Consider the following 23,965-nt stretch of genomic DNA (forward strand, 5'->3'; position numbering starts at 1 on the left):
AGACAAATGTTCTCCAACATGACCACATAATTTTAATAATTGTCATTTTGAATGTGTGTAGATTCCTTCTAATATTTATGTTCCATAATTAACCAAATGCTTAGGTTTCCAGGTTTTTATGTTAGTAGTATAATACACATTGTAATATGCAACTTTATATATATCAATTCTTATCTCTGTTGTATTGGTAATTAAGACTGACCATCCAGGAGAGGTCTTATTGGGGCAAAGGGTCTCAATATGTGTTTAGCTCTTGCTAAATATTGCTTTCTTGATGGGTTTCCTCTACACCACAGGGTTAACTAGTTTTATTTCATTTTTACCAGCATTGACTATTGCTAGTTATTTTCTGCTAAGGTAGAAGTTACTGAAAGTTCTAATTTCCACGTTTGGATCACTAGTGATGGTGAGTGATTGTGTGCCGCATTACCCAGTACGCAGTCTCTGGTTAGTATCTTGGTCTGCTTATGAAGTCAGGTTTGCCATTTTCTTTATGAAATTGTATGAGCTGTGTCAATGAATGAGTTGTCTAATATTTTCTAACAATTAACCATATTTGGGGGAAGAATAAAGAGAGGATTTGTTAAAGTTTATGTAAGAATGACCAAGATTTTCCACGAGAAATGGGGGTGCTGAAGTCTAATTCTGAAGTGTTCAGATAACCAAATGATTCTATAGAAGACAGTGTGATTCTGCAAGAACTGATCTAATTGTTGGAGAAGCATCTGATTTTTGGATAAGGGAAAACAGAGGACCTTAAATTTCCTTCTAGCTGACTCAGTGTTTATTCTCTTGACCCAATGCAGCAGTTATACCTGCACTTGGCCTTCAGTAACATCATGTCACTTTTTGTGCTTGCTTGCTGCTCCCTGCTTCCTGCTGTGGTCATTTCACTCTTGAGAGATATTGGAGGGGGAATGGGGAGACTGTAGTAAAGAGCCTTAATTTCCCTTAATTACTCAGAGCCTGCTTGTGCATTAAAAAGTCTTTTTATTCCAAGAGATGGTGGTTTTGCATAACAGGGCACGTTAGAATATCTGGTCTACCATTCTTCTAGAACAGAAATCCATATTATAGTTTTGTTATAAAAAGTTAAAATTAAAAAATTAAAAGAAGAATCCCTCTCTCTTCCACTCCAGAGTCCTTCACAAGCATCTCAGCCATGGGAGTGAACTCACCTTATCAGCTTATCTATGAGGCCTCTACTGGCTGTCTAAGTTTTTCCCTCTCAACTGGAAGGGAAGCTAAGAAGAAAGCAGGTAACAGTGCTTTCCAGCAAGACGTCTTAGCCCATTTGTGGGGTTAGGGGTGCGAGTTGGGGCAAAGATAAAAAATTCCTTGTTTAGGTCAATAGCATAGTTTTGATTTGGTTTTCTGATAGGAAGGATATATAGCCGACCTGGCTGTTGGCAGGAGCTATTGACGCAAATTTTTTCCCATGAGGTTGACATATCTCAACCTATTTACTCCAAAGTTCAGTTTTACCATTTGAATGTTTACATGCCCTCCATTCCTGGTCATGTGGTTCTCCTTACCTGCAACAACACTCCTCTCAAACCCACACTTTGCATCTCCTCAGTGTCCCAGACGGATCCCCTCTAATCAGAGAGGTCTGTGTTGCTCCTACTCACAATGGAAGTAAGGGAACCAGTATTTGAAGATAGGTGTTCGGATACAAAACCTAACAGTGTGTCCTAAACTGGGCCAGTTCATACAGGCAGAAAACAAAGAAGATATAGAGGGTACTCCTATTCTATCAAGGAAGACATACAGCAGAAGGAAGGGCTCAAGGGAAAGAATGGGGGTGACAGATGAGGCCAAACAGCCTAGCAATGACTATGCAGCCAGAAGCTCAGAGAGGAGATGAGTTGGGGCTGGAGAAGGCAGGGAAGGCCAAAAGGAACTTCCAGGCCACCCCCCTCCACTTTGAGCTTTGATGGCAGAGTGGAGAAATGGGGCAGGTAGGGGAGGACTACGTTCAAAAGAGGTGGTGGGGGATTGACATAAGGTAGGAATGCTCAAAGTCTGTCTAATTGATTTCCACAGACACTGGAGGTAAGGCTGGAAGTTGAGAAGTTTGGATCTTATTCCTGCCCCTGCCCCTGGCTGGCTGTGTGATTTGCCTTCCTGCAGTCCTCACTCTCCGTATCAAGCTGATCCTATATCCTTTCCATTAGTGAACAAGTGTTTATTAAAGAATTTATAGTTGTCAGTCACTGTTCTAAATGCTGGGGGTACACATGTGGACTCTACGATAAAGAATGCCTTCCTTAATGGGGCCAACATCCTCAGCTTCGCTGCACAGAGTAGATTCAGCTGCCCCTCTCATTCCCCTGGTTCCTTTTACCTCTGTTGATGCTTTTTCTCTCACTGTGGTGCAATAGCCCACAATGTCACTTCTGGCATCCCAGTCTATGTACTCCTGGTTTTATTATATTCCCTCCTGAGCTGGCCCTAAATTGACACAGTCACTTTAAGGGAAAACAGAGTATCCTTAAGACACACAGTGATTTCATGGTTTTTCTTCCTGATGACCTCAAGTAAAAGTTAATTAGGGTTGTTGGTTTCTTGGTTTATATGGCTGTTTTCCTCTGCTACCCTACCAAGATGCAATTTGCCTTGATGTTTCATCATTCTCATTAGGATATATGTTCAATGATGCTGCATTTCTTAAGATTCTTAATATCTTTTGGAATTATTCTCACACATGTATCCTAGTATGCATTAACCTACCCTAATAGTTTATAAGTAATCATGCATCCTGTCTTGCCCAGGAATGTCCTAGTTTATGCTTATTTTCCTGGCATAACTATTAAATATGCCCACTTTCACTCTAAACACTTTCCCAGTTTGGACAATATATTGTAGAATAATTCTGGTTCTAAGTCATTTTAGGTTTGGGACCTCCCCTATGTGCTCCATGCTCATGTGCTGTCACACCTCACCACCTGGCCCCCTTTGCAGTTGTAGGGCCAGGCAGACTAGGAGCAGACAGGCTCCTGGAGTCGGGGCTACTCCCAGAGGACAATAGCTCTTTCTGGAAAGTTGCCCTTTACAAGAAGAGAACTGAGAGAATCCTGTCAACAATGGTTCCTTGTGGGAGCAAGAGGCTATCACCCTCGAGGACCCAAGGCAACCAGGTATAGGCCAGATATGGATGCGCAGGCCAGCAGAGGTTCCAGGAGTCAGCCAGCTGGTAGTTGGGCCTGAGGGTCAAGTCTCTGGTCTCTGGTGGCAGGAGAAGTTGGGGAAGGGACTAGGAACCACTCATGGTGCAACACACCAGAGATGGTGCTCAAACACTGTCCAGAAACCCCAATGCTTGGCAGACAGTGAAGAAAACGCCTCCTGATGCCCTCAAGGCTCAGTTGGAGCCTGAGAAATGCCGCTGATATCAAGCCAGGTTTTATTCTTGAAAACAAGGTGAAATTGAGCTGGCCTATATCCACAGAGAGCATGAGGCTCCAGTTGGCTGGGCAATAGATACTCAGAAGCAGGCAGGACCTGAATAGATGCCTTTGTAACTTCAGTCATAGAGGACCATCTCCACAATTTCTTGTCATATCCTCATACGACCTAACACTTGTCAGAGAAGATAACTGTAAAAATAAGTGCAACAAACACAAACCATTATCATCCACAGATTTGAGAAAGCAGAAGAAAGAATCAGCAACCTTGAAGGTAAGGCAATGGAAATTATTGAATCTGAAGAACAGAAAGAAAAGATTGAAAAGAAATGAACAGAGTCTAAAAGACCCACAGGACATAATTAACTGGAACAACATACGTAATGTGGGAGTCCCAGAAGGAGAAGAGAGAGAGAGAGAGAGAAAGGAACAGAGAAAGTATTTGAAGAAATGGCTGAAAAATTCCTAAATTTGATGAAAGACCTGAATATAAGCACCAAAGAAGCCATTATAATCAAACTTTCAAAAGACAAAGACAGAGAATTCTGGAAGCAGCAAGAGAAATATAATTACGTACAAGTAATCCTCAATAGGATTATCAATAGATTTCTCATCAGAAACCTTGGAGGCCACAGATATTGGACCTATATATTCAAAGCACTAAAATGAAAAAGTTTTCAACCAAGAATTTTATATCCAGCAAAACCGTTCTTCAAAAGTGAGTGAGATATTAAAATATTCCCAGATGAACAAAGCCTGAGGGAGTTTGTGATCACTGGACTAACCCTGCAAGAAACGCTTAAGGGAACTCTGCAAGATGAAATGGAAGTACACTAGACACCTCAAAACTATGAAGAGAAATAAAGATCTCAATAAAAGTAAAAACATGGCCAATTATAAAAGCTAATTGTATTGTAACAATGATTTGTAACTGCATTTTTCTACATGATTTTAAAGATTAATACATTTTAAAAACATTATTAATGTAAAAGCTATTACTGTAACTTTGGTTTGTAACTCCAAATCTTGTTTTCTACATGATTTAAAAGACTAACACATTTAAAACAATTGCTACTTTATGTTTCAGGGCATATAATATATAAAGATGTAATTTTGTGACAACAACTGAAAGGAGTGGAGACAAAGCTGTAAAGGAGGAGAGTTTTTCTGTGCTGTTGAAATTAACTGATAAAAATTCAAATTAGAGTGTTATAACTTGAAAATATTAAATGTTATCCCCATGGTAAACACAAAGAAAATAGCTACAGAATACACAAAAAGGAAATGAGAAAGGAATGTAAACATTTCAAAATGTTTAAATATCAGCTAAATACAAAGAAGTCAGTAATGCAAGATAAGGAACCAAAAGCTGTAAGGCATCCAGGAAACAAAAAGCACAATAATAGAAGTCTCTCATCAGTAATTACTCTAAAGGCAAATAAATTAAACTCTCCAATAAAAAGGCAGAGATTGGTAGAATGGGTATGAACACATAATCCAACTATATGCTGTCTACAAGAGACTTACTTGAGATTCAAAAACAAACTGAAAGTGAAATAATGGAACAAAGGTATTTTATGCAAATAGTTACCAAAAGAGAGCAAAGATGGCTATACTAATGTCAGACGCAATGGACCTTAAGTCAAAAAAGTTTACAAGAGATGAAAGATGACACTATAAATAAAAATTTTAATACAGCAAGATATGACGGTTCTAAACATTAGTATACTTAATGACAGACCATCAAAATATTTGAAGTAAAAACTGTCAGGTTAAATACAAATAGACAGTTCTACAGTAATAGTTGAAAACTTCAATATCCCACTCACAATAATGGAAAAAAACAGCCAGACAAAATAAGTAAGGACCAAGGACTTAACAAACCAACTAGTTCTAACAGATACATACAGAACATAAACAACAGAAACAGAATACACATTCTTCTCAAGTGCTCACGGACATTTTCCAGAGTTGGCCATATGGTAGGTCACAAATTAAATCTCCATAGGTTAAAAAAGATAGACATCATACAAAATATCTGCTCCAACCACAATGGAATGAAGTTAGATATCAATAAGAGAAGAAAAACTGGAAAATTCACGAAGTTGTGAAATTAGATAACACAACCTTAAACAACCAACAGATTAAAGAAGAAATCACAGAAGTAGTTATAAAATGCTTAGATATGAATACAAATGAACACACAGCATACCAAAAGTTAAGGGATGCAGCAAAAGTGGTACTAAGGGGGAAATTTATAGTTATAAATGCTTATGTTAAAAGGCCAGAAGGATCTCAAATGGTCTAATTTTACAACTTAGGGAACTAGGAGGAGAAGAAGAAACTAAACCCAAAGCTAGAGAAGGAAGGAAATAATAAAGATTAGAGTAGAAATAAATTAAATAGAGGATAGAAAAACAACAGAGAAAATCAATGAAACTAAAAGGTGATTCTTTGAAAATGTCAGCACATTTGAAAAACCTTTAGCTAGATCAACTAAGAAAAAAAGAAGACTCAAATTACTAAAATAAATTGAAAGTGGGACACTACTACTAATTCTACAGAAATAAAAAAGGATTACAAGAAATTACTATGAACAATTAATTGAACACTAACAAATCAGATAACCTACATAAAATAGAAAGATTTCTAGAAACACAAAACCTACCAAGACTAAATCATGGATAAATAGAAAATTTGAAAAGACGTACAAATAGTAAAGAGATTGAATCAGTTATTAAAAAAAAAACCAAACAACCCAAAAACTCCCAGCAAAGAAAAGCCCTGGACCTGATGACTTCAGTGGTTCAGACATTTAAAGAACTAATGCCAATCATTTTCATACATTTCCAACAAAATTGCAGAGGAAATGCTTCCTAACTCATTCTATGAGGCCACCATTTTCCTGATAATGAGAACAAAAAACACTACAAGAAAGAAAATACTACAGACTAATATCCCTTATATACTTTGATGCAAAATTCCTCAACAAAGTACTAGTGAACAGAATTCAGCAGCATATTAAAAGGGTTATACACCAAAACACTAAGGATGGTCCAATTTACAAAAACTCCATCAATATAATACACCACATTAACAGAGTGAAGGGGTAAAAAAACCTACATTATCATTTCAACTGAGGCAGAAAGCCATTTGACAAAATTCAACACCCTTTCATAATTTAAAAAACACTAAATAAACTAGGAATAGAAGGAAATCAAAGTCATCTATGACAAACCCACAGCAAACATTATATTCAATTGTGAAATACTGAAATCTTTTCCTCTAAGATTAGGAACAAGGCAAGGATGCCTGCTTTCATCACCTTTATTCAACATAGTACTGGAGATTTTAGCCAGAGTAATCAGACAAGAAAGGGAATAAAAGGCATGCAAATTGGAAAGGAGGAAATAATTATTTGTTTGTGGATTTGTTTGTGATTTTATATGCAAAAATCCTAGAGATCCCACAAAAAAACCCCTGTTAGAACTAATAAATAAATTCAGCAAAGTAGCAGGATAAAATCAACACAGAGAAATTGGTTGCATTTCCATACATGAACAATAAACAATCTGAAAAGAAAATTAGAAAAATAATTTCATTTACAATTGCAGCAAAAAGAATAAAATACTTAGGAATTAACTGAGGAGATGAAAGTCTTGTACTATGCAAACTATAAAACATTACTGAAAGAAACTAAAAGAGACATAAATAAATGGAAACACATCTTATGTTCATGGATTAGAAGACTTAATATTATGAAAATGTTAGTACCACCCAGAACGATCTACAGATTAATTCAATCCTTATCCAATTCCCTATTATGTTTTCTGCAGAAATAGAAAAACTCATCCTGAAATCCATATGGAATTTTGAGAGACCCCTGAATAGCCAAAAAATCTTAAAAAAAGAAAAAAGAAAAAACTTCAGGACTCACAGTTTCTGATTTCAAAACTTACTACAAAGCTACAGCAATCAAAGGAATAGAATAAAGAGCCCAGAAGAAAACTCTTGCATATGTGATCAAATAATTTTTGGCAAGGGTGCCAAGGCCATTCAATGGTCAAAGTACAGGCTTTTCAACAAATGGTGCTGGAAAACTGGACATCCACCCACAAAGGAATGAAGTTGGACCCTTACCTAACACCATTTACAAAAACTAAATTCAGATGGACCAAGGACCTAAAAGCAAGAACCAAAACCAACAAGTCTTAGAAGAAAACATTGAAGGAAAGCTTAATGACATTGGACTTAACAATGATTTCATGGATATGACACCAAAGGCACAGGCAACACAAGAGAAAATAGACCAATTGGACTTCAACAAAAAATTTTTCACTTTGTACATCAAAAGACACAATCTAGAGAGTAAAAAGGCAGTCTACCTATGTGAGGAAATATTTGTAAATCATTTATTTGATAAGGATTGATATCCAGAATATATATAGAACTTCTAAAGTTCAACAACAAAAAAACAACCAACATGAATTTAAATGGACAAAAGACTTCAATAGATATTTCTCCAAAGAAGATATACAAGTGGCCAATGAGCACATGAAAGATGCTCAACATCACTAATCATTAGGGAAATAAAAATCAAAACTACAATGAAAGACTACCTCATCCTACACCAGTAGGATGTCTATCATAAAAACAAACAAAAGAAAACCAAGAGTTAAAGAAGATACTGTAACCCTTGTGTACTGCTGATGGGAATGTAAAATGGTACAGCCACTGTGGAAAATTGTGTGGCAATTCCTCAAAAAATTAAAAATGGAATTATCATAAGATCCAGCAATTCCACTATATCAAAAGAATTAAAAGCAGGGTCTCAAAGTCATTATTTGTCCATCCATGTTCATGTAGCATTATCCATAATGGCTACAATGTGGACGCAACCCAAGTGCCCATCAATGGATGAGTGGATGCAGAAATTGCAATCTACACACAATGAAACGTTACTCAACCTAAAAAAGGAAGGAAATTCTGACACATGCAACAACATGGATGAACCTTGAGGACTTTATGCTACATGAAATAAAGCAGTTACAAAAAGACAAATACTGTATGATTCCACTTATATAAGGTACATAGAGTAGTCAGATTCTACAAGACAGAGAATAGGACAGTGGTTTCCAGGGGCTGGTGGAGGGAGAATCAGGGTTATTGTCCAGTGGGCACAGAGTTTTAATTTTACCAGATAAAAAGAGTTATAGAGATGGATAGTGGTAATGGTTGTGCAACAATGTGAATATATTTAAATCACTGAACTGTATGCTTAAAAATGGTTAAGGTAGTACATTTTTGTTTTGTGTATTTTACCATAATGTTAAAAAAAATTGCAGTCCAATACTGAATGGATCTACACTGCCCTCTGCAGAAGACTTGAGATTAGGCAACATCAGAGAAGTACTGAAGCCAGTTGAGATAGAATGGAAATTTTTTCTTTGATCAGCACTATCAGAAGGGAGTCACTTTGGCATCCTCAGAAGCATGTCTATGCCCTGCCCGCCCAGAACCAGGACATCCTTGGGGAAAGATAGCTGGATTCATCCCTTTGCACAAGGCTGTTCCTGACACATGCTTAGTTGACTCGCAGAGTGACATCTCTTATATCAGGAACCTTATAAAACAGGAATTCCTGTCCCCAGGAATCATAAATGATCCTCCAAATTATTTTGACTCTCAGGAGATGCTGCCATCCTGCTACCCCTGACCTCTCTTCCCCAGGAGAAAACATTTTCTAAAACTCTGCCCTTAACCTCTTTATCTCTAACTACAGGCAAATCAAAAAATTTAGAAGAGATAACCCCGTCACCCCCTCGACGAGGAATGGGAGCTTCTTCCTCTGACAATGTGCAGTTTAGCGACCCCTGCCCTGAGGCCCGGCAGAAGCTGCAGGAGATGTGTCGCCATATGTGAGCACTTCAGTGGATGGGAGTGGATGGGAGAGGAGGGCAGGCCTGCCAGTTGTCTGTGTGCAAAAAGGGGAAATCACAAAAGCGTCTGAGTGTCAGGCAGTGTCAGTTACCCGGAGCCTCTAACAACAGTGACAAGATCATGGCCTGTCCCCAGACCTTCATAATCCTTTTCAGTCCTTATCCAGCCTTATGAGGAACATGGGATGTATGCCCATTTTGTGGGTGAGGAAACTGAGGCATTACTTGAGGTCCCACAGCTCGGTGGGTCTGACCTCAAGGCATTGATCTTTGTCTCCTCACCTACCCCTTTATGGGACTTCTTACAGTATATGTATAGCCTTTCTTTCTTAGTATAACTTGTCAGAGTTCTACCAAAAAAAAAGAAGAAAAAAAAAGGAACACCTCGCAAACCAAACAAAAAATATTTACATGGACGATTAAATGATATTTATTATTTTTATAGGTCCCACAAGTCCTAACAAGTTAAGTCTGTATTTCTCTGAAGGCCCAGACCATGGGCCATAAAGGACTTAAAACTTAGTTACAGCTAAGCCATGCATATCTTGGGCTCCCTGGGCTATTCAGTATTACTGCAGCTACAGAATGTGGGTAAAGTGAAGCCAGTCAGTTTTGCTCCTTCCTGTGACATTCTAGAAGGAAGCTCTCTTTCCCTGTAACCCCAGGACTGGAGGGTGAGCAAAGCCTCCAGCTCCCCCAGGTTCCCCCTCTGCACACAGTCCCACTCCGTGGGTCCTCACCTAGGGCTAAAGTTGGAAAGGATTGATCTCAGTGTTGCACCGGTCCCTTCCCAGTTCTTTCTAAAAATGCTAACTTTAAGAATGAGAGGTATGGGATGGAAACAGGTACTTTTGGGAGCTAGGGTGGAGCCTCCCTGGTGAGTGAGAGCCAAGTGGCTAGAAGATATGTTGCCTCTTTCCCTGCAGAGAAGCTGAAAGAGCCTCGTGGAAAGGGAGGAATATCTTCTACCCCATGATCTTACGCAACTACAGGGCAAAGATGCCTTCTCATCCAACATCAACCTTGAAAGGAGATGCTCAGACCCCAAGCTCCCAACACTCTCACCTTCCCGGTGCCCAGGCTTCTACTGCCACCCTGCACCAGCCTCCCATCTCCCATGGTCGCTTCATCCAGAACCCCCAGGAGGTGAAGGGAGCCAAGAAGGCCATCAAGCTGCATTATACCTTCTACGATGGGTCTTCCTTCGTTTAGTATCCTTTTATTTGGGGCTACCCCCTTAGCCCCAGAGAACTTGTGGCCCAGAAAAAGCCTGAATGTTTACTCTGGTTTTCCAATTAATCCAAAAAGCCTGGTGACAGGTCCTCCAGGGTATTACGAGTTTGTCCAGGCCAGAGAGGGCTCTCTCTTTAGAGAACATCTGAGTGGAAGGCAGCAGAGCAGGAAGTCACCTTGGATCCCTGTGTTCCTTGCAGGGGCATTGTCACCTGCTCCCCAGCATGTGCTAGAGCTGGACCAGACCACAAATGCCCAACCCATTTGGCAGTAAGGCTGAGGTCAGAGGGGACAAAACACTTATTCCAGGTTTTTCAGTCTGATTTGGATGAGGTGTCAAAGAGGGGAGACACTAGGCCATTTATTCATTCTTGTCCCTTCATTGTAGGAATGGTTAGTGTGACTGACTCAATGTCACAAAAGGAATTTGGTGGCAGAGCCAGACCTGGATTTGGGGCTGCCTCACCTCCATTTAGGCCCTCTCCCTGGCACCATTTTTATGCCTTTGAGGATTGTTTTCTCCAGCAGAGAGCAGGATAGAGAGGATGGAAGGGGACTGATAAAACCACGGGGCACTCAGTGTCGCCTAGCTTTGGAGAATAGGGCAGCTCTCTGAGCTGTCAAACAGGCTGCCCCGACAGGCCTGCTTCGCCACACCCCCCTCAATTCATTTTGCCTCCTCTCCACTGAACTGGGAATTCAGAATTTAAGCACCCTGTCAAAGGAGTCCTGTTGTTCTTCCGACTGTAAATGAGTCCATTCATCACACTCTGCTCAGCCTTGCTTCTAATGCGCCCTGTGATATTGAACACAGTAAACTCCTTCCAGGGTAGCTGCTGCTCCCCATGGGCCATGGGGCTTCTCTCTCCCCTCTTTTATCACTGTGCAGTGCATTGAACAGGATCATTCCCCCAAGATCCTCATAAAGCCGTGTCTGTGAATTAGGTTGCTATCGGTGGAACCAGAGAGGGTGGACTATTTACAATCAGGGCTCAGCACCAGCCTGCTGGGATGCATGTTCTCTCACCTGCCTCAGAGTACCAAGCCCAACCTGGGTGGGACCACCCAAAACCTGCACGCCATTGCTGCTGGCCTGCTTGACTCATACCCCAACAATGAACACATCCTGGCAATTAATGCATTTCCTCTATGGGAGTCCCAAGAGGTCTGGGTTTTGAACCTAGTTCTTCTGGGTGACTGTGCACAAGTCACTTTATCTTTCTGGGCCTCACTTCCCTCCATTATAAGATGAGGAAGTTGGACCCAGTGATCGTGAAGGAGAAATTCTGTGTTACTGTGTTCAAACAGTTAAAACACGATGCAACTGTTGGATCCCTCTTGAGTAAAGAAAATGTTTGGAAAACACTTCCCTCACCTCATGGCTTCTACAGAACAGTAGGCTCAGCAGTTGATTCTGTTTTCACAGAGACACCTGGGCAAAGCTCTCAGGTAGAAATGATAGGTCTGCACTCGCAATGCCAAAAGCCTCCAGGCCCTGATGGGTTTGCACTTGTCAACATCAGATCCCAGAGCCATCCCAGTATTCACTGCATTTGGGTTGTCAGCCTCTCCCTGGATCTTTTCCCTCAATCTCTGATTTCCCACCAAACTTCCCTCAAAGCCTTTTTTATGTGAACCTATAAACTCAACACGTTGATATAAAGATATAAACCTTAATCACTGTGTGTTCAGTACTGTGCTCAGCACTGTTCCTTTAGGGATTTGTTGAACACTCATAACCATTGTGTGAGGTAAGCATTTTTTTAATATGGTAGAATGCATGTAACATAAAATTTACCATTTTAACCATTTTGAAATGTATAATTTAATGGCATTAAGTGCAGTCACAATATTGTACAACCATCACCACTATTTAGTCTCAGACTTTTTCATCACCCCAGAAGGAAACCCCACACCTACTAAGCAGCCATTTCTTTCCCCTATCTCTTTGGAGACAGCTAATCTCCTTTTCACCTCTATGTATTTGCCTATTCCAGATATTTCATATAAGTAAAATAATATAATATGTAGCCTTTTGTATGTGGCTTCTTTCACTTAGCATAATGTTTGCAAGGCTCTTCCACATTGTACAGCTGACCCTTGAACATAGCAGGTTTTAGCTGTGCGGGTCCACTTAAATGTGGATTTTTTTTTTCCAGTGAACTCATTCAGTTCAATTGGCCCTACTCAGTTTAATTGTCTGAAGTTCAATTGACCTGCAAAGTTCAATTGACCCTTGCAGTTCAAATTTGTGTTGCCAAGGGTTAACCAAAGTTGGGAATACTTGAATGTGGAGGGCCAAGTTAAGTTATACGCAGATTTTCCACTGCACGGGCAGTTGGCACCACCTAACCTCCACGTTGTCAAGGAGTCAATGGAAGTATGCATCAGTACTTCATTCCTTTTTCTAAAAATAAAAAAAAAAAGTGGGGTGAAATTCAACATAAAATTTATTCTTTTGACAAGTATAATTCAGCGACATTTAGTACATTTACAATGTTATGCGACCGAAACCTCTATCAAGTTCGGAAAACTTTTTGTCACCTCAAAAGAAAACCCTACACCCCTTAAGCATTCCCTCCTTATTGCCCCTACCCCCAACCCTGGCATCATCAATTTACTTTGTGTGGATTTGCCTATTGTGGACATCTCATATAAATGGAATCCTACAATATCTGGCCTTTTGTGTCAGGCTTCTTTCACCTAACACAATGTTTTCAAGGTTTGTACATGTTGTAGCATGCATCAGAATTTCTTCCCTTTGTGGCTGAATGATATTTTATTATTTGAATTATACCACTTCTTAAAAGTTCATTCCTGCCCTGGCCAGGTTGCCCCAACTGGTTGGAGCAACATCCCATATACCAGAAGTTTGCAGGTTTGATTCCCAATCAGGGCACGTACCTAGGCTGTGGGTTCAATCCCCAGTCTAGGCTTATACAGGGGCCATCCAATTGACGTTTCTGTCTTATGTCAATGTATTGATGTTTCTTACTCTCTCTCTATACACACACACACACACACACACACACACAGACATATATATAGACATGTACATTTATATAAATATATGTGTGTGTGTGTGTGTATATTCCCCTGTCCCCAGCCCCTCGCTCTCTCTCTAAAATCAATAAGCATATCCTCAAGTGAAGATTTTAAAAAATTCATTCTTTCATTTACAGACATTAGGTTATTTCCATGATTTGGCTATTGTTACTAATGTTGCCATGAACATTCTTTTTAAAAAAATATATTTTATTGATTATGCTATTACAGTTGTCCCATTTTTTTCCTCCCCTTTATTCCCTTCCACCCTGCACCCCCCTCTCACCAGCATCCCTCCTCAACCCCCACCTTAGTTCATGTCCATGGGTCATACATAAAAGTTCTTTGGCTTCTCCATTTCCTATACTATTCTTAACCTCTCCCTCCCTACTATTTGTACCTACTATTTATGCTGCTTATTCCCTCTACCTTTTCCCCCATTCTCTCCCCTCCCCCTCCCCTCTGACCTCCATTTGTGTGATTTTGTTCCTGTTCTAGTTGTTTGCTTAGTTTGTTCATGTTTCTGTTTTGTTTGTTTGTTTGTTTAGGTTCAGTTGTTGATAGGTGTGAGTTTGTTGTCATTTTACTGTTCATAGTTTTTGATCTTCTTTTTCTTAGAGAAGTCCCTTTAACATTTCATATAATAAGGGCTTGGCGATGATGAAATCCTTTAACTTGATCTTATCTGGGAAGCATTTTATCTGCCCTTCCATTCTAAATGATAGCTTTGCTGGATATAGTAATCTTGATGAAGGTCCTTGCCTTTCATGACTTTGAATACTTCTTTCCAGGCCCTCTTGCCTGTAAAATTTTTGAGAAACCAGCTGATAGCCTTATGGGAGCTCCTTTGTAGGTAACTGTCTCCTTTTCTCTTGCTGCTTTTAAGATCCTCTCCTTATCTTTAATCTTGGGTAATGTAATTATGATGTGCCTTGGTGTTGACTTCCTGGGTCCAACTTCTTTGGGACTCTCTGAACTTCCTGGATCTCCTGGAAGTCTTATTTCCTTTGCCAAATTGGGGAAGTTCTCCTTCATTATTTGTTCTAAAAAGTTTTCAATTTCTCTTGGAAAAAAAGTTCCTCTTTTCCTTTTGGCACCCCTGTGATTCGGATGTTGGAACATTTAAACTTGTCCCAGAGGTTCCTAAGCCTCTCCTCATTTTTTTGAATTCTTGTTTCTTCATTCTGTTCTGGTTGAATGCTTATCTCTTCCTTCAGCTTCAGATCATTGATTTGAGTCCCAGTTTCCTTCCCTTTACTGTTGGTTCCCTGTATATTCTTTATTTCACTCTGCGTAACCTTCATTTTTTCCTCCATTTTGCCACCATACTCAACCATTTCTGTGAGTATCCTAATTACCAGTGTTTTGAACTGTGCATATGATAGATTGGCTATCTCTTCATGGCTTATTTCTACTTTTGGAGCTTTTATCTGTTCTTTCACTTGGGCCATATTTCTTTGTTTTGGTGGGCCTGTTACATTGGAAGGCGCAGAGCCTTAGGTATTCACCAAAGTGGGGCAATCCACATTGCTGCATTGTGATGCTGTCGGTCAGAGAGGGGTCCAAGAGGGAATGATGTTGCTTGCTCAGCTCTCAGCCGGCTTTCAGTTAATTCCCTTATTACTCACAAGCAAATTGGGCGCTTCTGGTGCTGATTCCAGGATGGGTGGGTTTGTGTACATTCTAGGACCCTGGGGAGTCTCTCCAACAAACTCTCCTGTGAGGCTGGGAGTTTCTCCCGCTGCTGCATCCCCCACATGTTTTTACAGCCAGAGGATTTGAGACTTTCTTTTCTCTCACTGGAACCCTGGATTGCACAGTCTGTCTTGCTCCCCAGCTATTTCTCCCAGTTTATCATCATGCAAATGTGGGACTGTCTGGTCCGCCAGCCGTCGCCTTGCCTGCCCAGTCCTCCAGCCACCACCTTGCCTCACATGCTCTCCACCCTGGCTGCCAGTCTTGGCTTCATCCACCGGTTTGGATGAATGTTTCTTCTTTAACTTCTTAGTTGTTGGACTTCCAGACAGTTCAATTTTCTGGCAGTTCTGGTTACTTTTTGTTTTTAAATTTGTTGTTCTTCTTTTGGTTGTGCAAGGAGGCAAAGTATATCTACCTACACCTCCCTCTTGGCTGGCAGTTTATTAGTGGCCTGAAAATTCTTCTGGAAGTTTTTATTTGCACACCTCTTTTCAGTTCTTTTGGATCTATAGCTAAGAGTGGAATTACTGAGTCATATGGTGATTCTATGTTTAATTTATTGAGAAACCTCCAAAATGTTTTCCAAACTGGCTGCACCATTTTATATTCTTATCAGCAATGTGTGAGATGCCAATTTCTTCACTTCTTTGACAATCCTTGATATTTTTTAGTTTTTTTAATTTCAGCCATTTTAGTGGGTGTGAACTGATATACTGTTATGGTTTTAACTTGCATTTCCCTAATAGCTAATAATTTTGAGCATCTTCATGTGCTTTCTTTGTATATCTTTTTTGCAGAAATATGTATTCAAGTCCTTTGCCATTTGTTGATTATTTTTCTTATAAGAGTTAATTATACATTGTGGATACTAGACTCTTATCAGATATAAGATTTGCAAATATTTTCCCTATACAGTGGTGTGTCTTTTCATACTCTTGATAGCATCCCTTGGTGTACAAAGTTTTTAATTTTGAAGTCAATTTTTCTATTTTTTTGTTTCTTATACTTTGGTTTATATATCTATGCTGTTTTCTTCTAAAAGTTTTATAGTTATACCTCTTACATATATGTTTTTGATACCTTTGTAGTTGATTTTTGCATTTTTGCCAGGTGTGAGATAAGGGTCCAACTTCATTCTTTTGCATGTGATATACAATTGTCCCAGAACTATCTGTTGAAGAGACTATTATTTTCCCACTTGAATGGTCTTGGGACTCTTGCTGAACATCAATTGACTCTTAATTCTATTGCATTGTTCTATATGCCTATTATTTATGCAAATATCACACTGTCTTGATTATTGTGACTTTGTAGTAAGTGTTGAAATCAAGAAATGTGAGTCCTTCAACTTTGTTATTTTTTTCAAGATTATTTTGGTTATTTGGGGTCCCTTGCAATTCTATATGAATTTTAGGATCAAGTTTATTTCTCCAAGGAAGATTGATGAAATTTTCATAGGGATTCCATTGATTCTATGGATCACTATGGGGAATATTGCCATTAACAATATTAATTCTTCTAATCCATGAATACTAGCAATAAATTATCTGAAATGTAAGTACAACAACAATAAAAAAAGAACAAAAAGAAGTGATATCATTTATAGTAACATAAAAAAGAATAGAATAATTTGATAAATTTAACCAAAAATGTATAAGACTTGTTTACTAAAAACTATAAAATATTCTTGAAATAAATTAAAGAAGACTGAAATGAATGGAAAGATATCCTGCATTTATGAGGAACAACTGATTTTTGTGTGTTGATCTTGTATCCTGCAACTTTGCTTTGTGTGTTTCTAAGAATTGGTCCTTTTCAACTAGGTTATCTAACTTCTTATACAATTGTTCAGATGATTCTCTTATGATCTGTTTTCATTTCTTTTTCTAAAAAGATTTTATTTATTTTTAGAGAAGGGGAATGAAGGGAGAAGAGAGGGAGAAAAATATCAATATGTGGTCGCCTCTCAAGTGCCCCCTACTGGGGACCTGGCCTGCAACCAGGCATGTGCCCTGACTGAGAATCAAACAGCCGGCCCTTTGGTTCGAAGGCTGGCACTCAGTCCACTGAGCCGCACCAGCCAGGGCTGATCTCTTTTCCTTTCTGTAAGGTCATTAGTAATGTCTTCACTTTCATCTATAATTTTAGAAATTTGAGTCTTCTTTTTTCTCACTTAGTCTAGCTGGGGATCTGTGAATTTTGCCAATCTTTTCAAAGAACTAATTTTGGGTTTTGTTGGTTTTCCCTGTTGTTTTAGTATTCACTATTTTGTTTTTCTCTGTGCTAATGTTTACTTCCTTCTTTCTGCTTAGCTTTACCTTTAATTTGCTCTTTCTTCTTATAGTTAATTAAGGTGGAAGTTTGGGTTATTGATTTGATATCTTTCTTCTCCTTTGATGTCAGTATTTATAGCTGTAAATTTCTCTCCGAGCACTGCTTTTACTTTACTCCATAAGTTTTGGTATATTATGTTTTTATTTTCATTTATCTTATTTTTTCAATATTCTTTGTGATTTGTTCTTTATCCATTGGTTGAGTGTGACATTTAATTTCTGTCTATTTGTGAATTTTCCCAATTTCCTTCTGCCAGTGACCTCTCTCTGGTTATAATGTTTTAAAATTTATTGAGAGCTGTTTTGTGGTCTAACAGATTGTCTATACCAGAGAATGATCCATGTGAACTTGACAATAATGTGTATTCTGCTGTTGTTGGATGGGATATTCTGTATATGTCTGTGAGATTTAGTTGGTTTATAATAGTGTTCAAGTCCTCTATTTCCTTATTGATTTTCTGTCTAATTGTTCTATCCATTATTGAAAGTGAGGTAGTGAAGCCCTTACTGTAGTATTTATTTTTTAATTCTGTCAAATTTTGCTTTATATATCTTAAGGCTCTGTTGTAAGGTGTGCATGTCTATAACTGTTATATATTCTTAAAGCATTGAACATTTTCTGAATATATAATGTCTTTATTTGTCTCTTGTAAAAGAATGTTTACTTAAAGTCTGTTTTATCTGATGTCAATATAACCAACTTTGTTCTTTTTTGGTTACATTTTACACGGACTACCCCTTTTCATCATTTAACTTTTAACCTAGTTGTGTCTTTGGCACTAAAGTGAGTTTCTTACAGACGGCATATATGGAGATTATGCTTTTTAAATCCATTCTCACAATCTCTGCCTTTGTTTGGAGAATTTGATCCATTTATATTTAAAGTAATTGCTGATATAAAAGGGCTTAATCCTGTTATTTTTTAATGTTTTATTTCTTTTTTGTTTCTCAGTTCCTCCATTACTGCCTTCTTTTGTGTTTGATTTTTTTTTTTTTTTTGTAGCATGACATTTTGATTCCCTTCTCATTTTCTTTTCTCCATATTTTGTTATTTTCTTGGTGCTTATCCTGCCATAATGGGTTGAATAGTGTCTACCAAAAATTTATGTTTACCTGAAACCTCAGAATGTGACTGTATTTAGAAATAGGGTCTTTGCAGATGTAACTATTAAGTTAAAATGCAGCCATATGGGATTATTGTGGTCCCTAATTCAAGAAGAGAAAAGAGTCACACTCAGAATAATTAAGGCCATGTGATGACTGAGATAGAGATTATAATGATGCATTTGTAAACCAAGGAATGTCAAAGATTCCTGACAACCACTAGAAGCTATGAAGAGGCAAGGAAGGATTCTTCCACAGAGCCTCCAAAAGCATGACACTGTCAACACCTTGGTAGTTTCCAAAACTGTGAGATAATAAATTTCTGCTATTCAAATGACTTAATTACATAAAGCCCAAGAAACTAACACACTTGATTACAACAACTGGCAACAAACTAGTTTTAATTAATACTAATTTAGCCTTAATGGTATACAAAACTCTGATCCCATATAGCTTATTCTCCCTCCTTAATGTTGTTTTCAGAAATTACCTTTTTATACAGAGGTATATCATTAACATAGATTTACAATGACCATTTTTTGCATTTTTTTCAAGTCACATAGGAAAGAAAGAGGAATTATAAACCAAAAATACTATCATACTGGATTTTACATTTATTTATATAGTTATTTTACTGGTGTTCTTTTTTTCTTTGCATGTCTTTGAGTTACTGCCAAGTGTCCTTTCATCTCAGCCTGAAGGACTCCTTCCTTGTAGTGGTGAACTTCCTCAGCCTTTATCTGGAAAGTCTTAATTTCTCCTTAATTTTTTGAAGGATAGTTTTTCTTAATAACTCTTGGTTGACTGATGTTTTTCTTTCAGTGCTATAAATATTCCATCCTAGTGCCTTTTGGCCTCCATGGTTTCTGATGACAAATAGGCCATTAATGTTATTGAAGATCCCTTGTATCTTCAAGATGACAAGCCTCTTTTCTCTTGCCTCTTGCAGGATTTCCTCTGTCTTTGCCTATTTGCAGTTTGATAATAATGTCTCAGTGTGGCTCTCTTGGAATTTATCCTACTTGGAGTTTGCTGAGCTTCTTGAATAAATAATGGAATACAGATTGATGTCTTTCATAAAATTTGGGGAGTTTTCATTCATTATTTGTTCAAATATTATTTTACCTTCTCTCTCCCTTCTTCTTCTGGGGATCTTGTTATGGATATGTTGGCTGACTTGATAATTGTCCACAGATCTCCCAGTCTCTGTTTGATTTTCCTCATTCCTTTTTTTTTTCTTAAATAAATTTTCAGCTCCTGAGACTGGATAATTTCAATTGCTCTATCTTCAAATTCACTGATTCTTTCTTCTACTGTGCCATTCTACTAATAAAGCCATCTGGTGGATTTTTTCATTTTATTTATTATACTATTCAGCTTCAGAATTTCTGTTTGGTTACTTTTTATTTGTGTTAGCTATTTTTTTTAACAGTTTGTAGATAAGGGTTAAGATGGTGGATCCTAGTGTCGATGCCTGAAATTTTTCTGTCTGGGGTACTTCTGAAATTTCTGCTAACAGGATAGTAGCTGTCCACACCATATCCCTCTTAGTTGGGACCAGTGCTTGCTGGGGCCTCTTGGTAAGTAATGAGCAGGTAGATACTGACTTATCTCCAAGATTGGTCAGAAGGGGAAGCAGCCTGACAGCATTAGAAATATCACTGGCCTCAGATTTGAGATACTGGCTCTACCACTTCCTTGTGGTGTGACGAAAGGCAGACCATTTTTTTGCAACCTTGAATTTCTCAACTGTAAGGTAATCAATTCATCCTGGTTTTCCCCAGACTTTCCTGGCTTTAGCAATGAAAGTCCCACATCCCAGGAAACTCCTCACATGCAGGGAAACCCTACTCATCCTTGAAATGGAGATGATAATATTTGCCACAGGGTGGTTTTGAGGAATAGAAAGAAGCTACAGAAAAGCACTAGAGGCATGGTAAGTTCCATAGTCATTTAGTTATTTCTTATGCAAAGTGCAGGAAGGGCCGCTGAAAACTGGGAATGATATATCACTAAGCTAACACTTAGACTTGTAGACTTGCTTTCCATGAGTCACCTAAGAGCAGAACCTGGAGAGTTTTTTGTTAGTTCTACTTAACCATTTCTGCCAGCTATCCCTCTGGAAACATTGCCATGTGTCAGATCCCTACGTGCTGCAGAGGGAGAACCATCACCTGCCTATTTAATGACACACCCAGCTTCTCTTTCCTGGCCCTGTTCGATGCTGAAGGCCAGGGCTGTGTTCACTACAACCTAAAGGCCCGGTGAGTGGGTTGGGGGAATTATGGCTCCATGTAAGTATCTCTGGGGGGTAACAAAGTGGGGCACTGAGGTGCCAAGTAAGAGTCTCTTGGGAAAGGAGCTACTGGGCAGTGACCAGAGCTTTAAGAAGGCAGTGAGGCAGTGCCTGTAGAACATAGGTACTTTGAGGCCCCCATTTGCTGTATCTGTGTCATAGCCAGTGAGAATGGCCATTCTCCAAGACCTACTCCACTTGCATCCCCATAGCACTAAGACCTTGTGTGTCGGCTAGATTCATGGAACAATACCTTAGTGGAGGTAAATGTTTTATACCAGAAGAGAGTGATGGAGACGCCATGGGCACCACATTTTTGGCCAGCACCCATTTTTGTGAGCCAAAAGGTGATTTTGCCTGGCCTTTCATAAGGAAATGTCTTTGGAAGAAATTACTTACTTTCATGTTATAGATGTTCCCATTTTGATGCCTAAGGTCTTGTACACTCAGACTCCTTGGGCAACAGGGCATATATTACATTTCTATCCCTCTTGGGTTTGACCCGAGTCTCCATCATCTCCCTCGGACCTTCCCTTCCCGATAGATTCTTTCATTAACATCAACAGGTATAATTGAGCCTCAGACCATATTTGGCAGGGGAAGTGAGGCTGCATGCAGAGCTCTGTGCTCCCTCCAGCTACCACAGAGTTTCAGAGCCCTGCCTGCAGCGACGAGAGCTTCCTTCAGGGACCTGGTGGCAGCTCCTCACTTATATGTCTCTCCTAGCTGCCCATATGTCTTGATCTTGGATGAGGAAGGCGGGACCACCAACGACTACAAGGGCTATGCAGTTCACAAGTGGAGCTGGGCTTCTAAGACAGAGACTTTGCTCTCCCTGGAATATAAGGTAGGGGCTGGCAGCACAGGTAGGGTGGCCTTGGCAGCCTTCCCTGGGCTGCTCAGCATCAGGCTACCAGAAGGCTACCTGTAAGACAAGGTCCCTGCTCTCCAGGATCTTGTAGTCTCATTCAGAGGTTCCTAAGTTGGTGGACAGTGGTCCAGCGCTGGCTAAAGTGAACTTTTCACCAGTCTACAGCAGCTGTTGGCTGTGTACTAACCTTTTTGGTAATATCTTTTCTAGGTTATTTTTATTATTAATACGATTACATTTTGATAGTTTAAATGTCCATTATTTTAGGAAGTAATCTTTATAGCAGCTTATAGATTTATTTTTAATGCCTATATAGGGCAAAAAGAAAAATGAACAATTCTGTATTTTTGTTTTTATAACTTACTACCTGTGAAATTAGAAAACCTGGAAGTCACTAGCGGCTGATAAACCCAAACTTATTTTTTTCTTTCATCAGGTTGTTCAGACAGCCATTAATCAAAGATTTATTAACTTATTAGTCAATATTGAATTACTAATATTAAAGAATAACTTAAATTTAATTTATTAATAAAGCAATTAAGTGTAAGCACTTTATCTAAGCCTGGGTGTCTCATCTTTAACACTACTGACATTTGGGGATGGATAATTCTTTGCTAAAACTGAGTATCATGCTTAGCAGCATCCCATTAAATGCCAATGTAGTACATTCTCTTCCAGTTGTGGCAACCCAAATATATCACCAGACATTGCCAAATGTTCCCTCGGGGTCAAAATTGCTCCTGGTTGAGAATAACTGATCTAGGGGATATAAAGATGAACAAGACCCTTTGGGGAATTCAAACGCCTGGGTGGGGGGTTAAGAACACAAGGTAGAGAAGGACTGTGAGAAACATAAAGCTGATAGGGTTGAAGTTCAAAGAAAGATCACAGAACACAGAATCCACTCAAGGTGGCCTGAGGGTAAGAGCCTCAAAGAAAGGATTATGGACAGGAGTGCTAGGGAAGGCTCAAGCATTCGATCCCTAATCTCCTGTCTCCTGCCCTTCCTTTCCATCCTCTGCACTGGCCACTGCATTCTCATCTTTATATCCTGATTCCTTTAGATCAGGGAACCTCTGCTCAGAGACATTCGGTCTCATGGACATGTCTCAACCTTCCTACCCACCCTCTGCCCCACACTGGCCTGACATACACTCCTTCTTTTCTGTTACAATCCAAAATTTCCCTTCTTCAATCCCCGGCTCAGAGTTTCCCTTCTTTGTGGCACCCCCAACACACACCCATTTCTTTCTTCTCACATTGCCCACAGTCTGGATTAGTTATTTGATTAGTCATGCAATGGAGAGGTTCTCAGCTCTGGTTGCATGTCAGAATCACCTGTGGAATTTTAAAAATGCATTTCCAGAGAGATTCTGAGTCAGTTGGTCTGTTACAAGTTCTGGATTTTGAAGTTTCATGAGTATTTCTGATACTTGGCCAGGTTCAAGATTTTCAATCGAGGGATGTGTTGAGTTGTCTTAAAATATAACTTATGTAGCTATGTGAAAAGTTTATAATGCAAAAAAGATTATAAATTGATTACAGGCAGGCACTGTATATTGTGTGTCAGTATGGCCAGGTGGACAGAGAACTGGGATGAGAGTCTGAGGCGCCAAGCACTAATGCCAGTTCTTCTGGACTGCCCAGCTTTGTGAAAACCATTCACCTTCTCTGAGCCTCGGTTGCCTCACCTATATAAGGTCTGTCACCAGACCTGTTCTCTTGCCTCAAACTGATGTTGTTAGAACTAAATAAAATAATAGAGAAAAAGGTGCTTTGATATCACTGAGATATTTTAGCAGTGTATTTCCATTTGTTGTTCTGTTCCTGGAAGCTGCATACAGAAATACACGACAGGGCCTGGAGCAGTCAGAAGTGGCCTGGAAGTGTCCCGTGAGTTGCAGCATGAATTTGTATGCCTGTGATTTACGTAGATAGAGAGAAAAAGGAAGGGAGAGGATTTGGGGTAGAGGGAGTAGCATCTGTAAAGGTTGAAGTTGGAACTCAGTGTAGTGTTGCTAAAAGTTCACAGTGTCTCT

General features: G+C 39.2%; 1 protein-coding gene across 1 annotated transcript in view; it reads left to right on the plus strand.

Moving 5' to 3' along the window:
• CUNH3orf20 (chromosome unknown C3orf20 homolog) overlaps positions 1-23,965 on the plus strand; it is a 75,720-nt gene that overhangs the window by 5,149 nt on the left and 46,606 nt on the right. The window contains exons 4-8 of the mRNA XM_054595195.1: positions 1,140-1,265; positions 9,190-9,325; positions 10,273-10,557; positions 20,871-21,023; positions 21,782-21,902. Coding sequence (XP_054451170.1) covers positions 1,140-1,265; positions 9,190-9,325; positions 10,273-10,557; positions 20,871-21,023; positions 21,782-21,902 — 821 coding nt within the window. The remainder of the gene's footprint in view (positions 1-1,139; positions 1,266-9,189; positions 9,326-10,272; positions 10,558-20,870; positions 21,024-21,781; positions 21,903-23,965) is intronic.

The sequence above is a fragment of the Pteronotus mesoamericanus genome, unplaced genomic scaffold, assembly GCF_021234165.1.
Source record: "Pteronotus mesoamericanus isolate MK-2021 breed Mesoamerican mustached bat unplaced genomic scaffold, CSHL_Meso_final scaffold_54, whole genome shotgun sequence".
Taxonomy (NCBI): domain Eukaryota; kingdom Metazoa; phylum Chordata; class Mammalia; order Chiroptera; family Mormoopidae; genus Pteronotus; species Pteronotus mesoamericanus.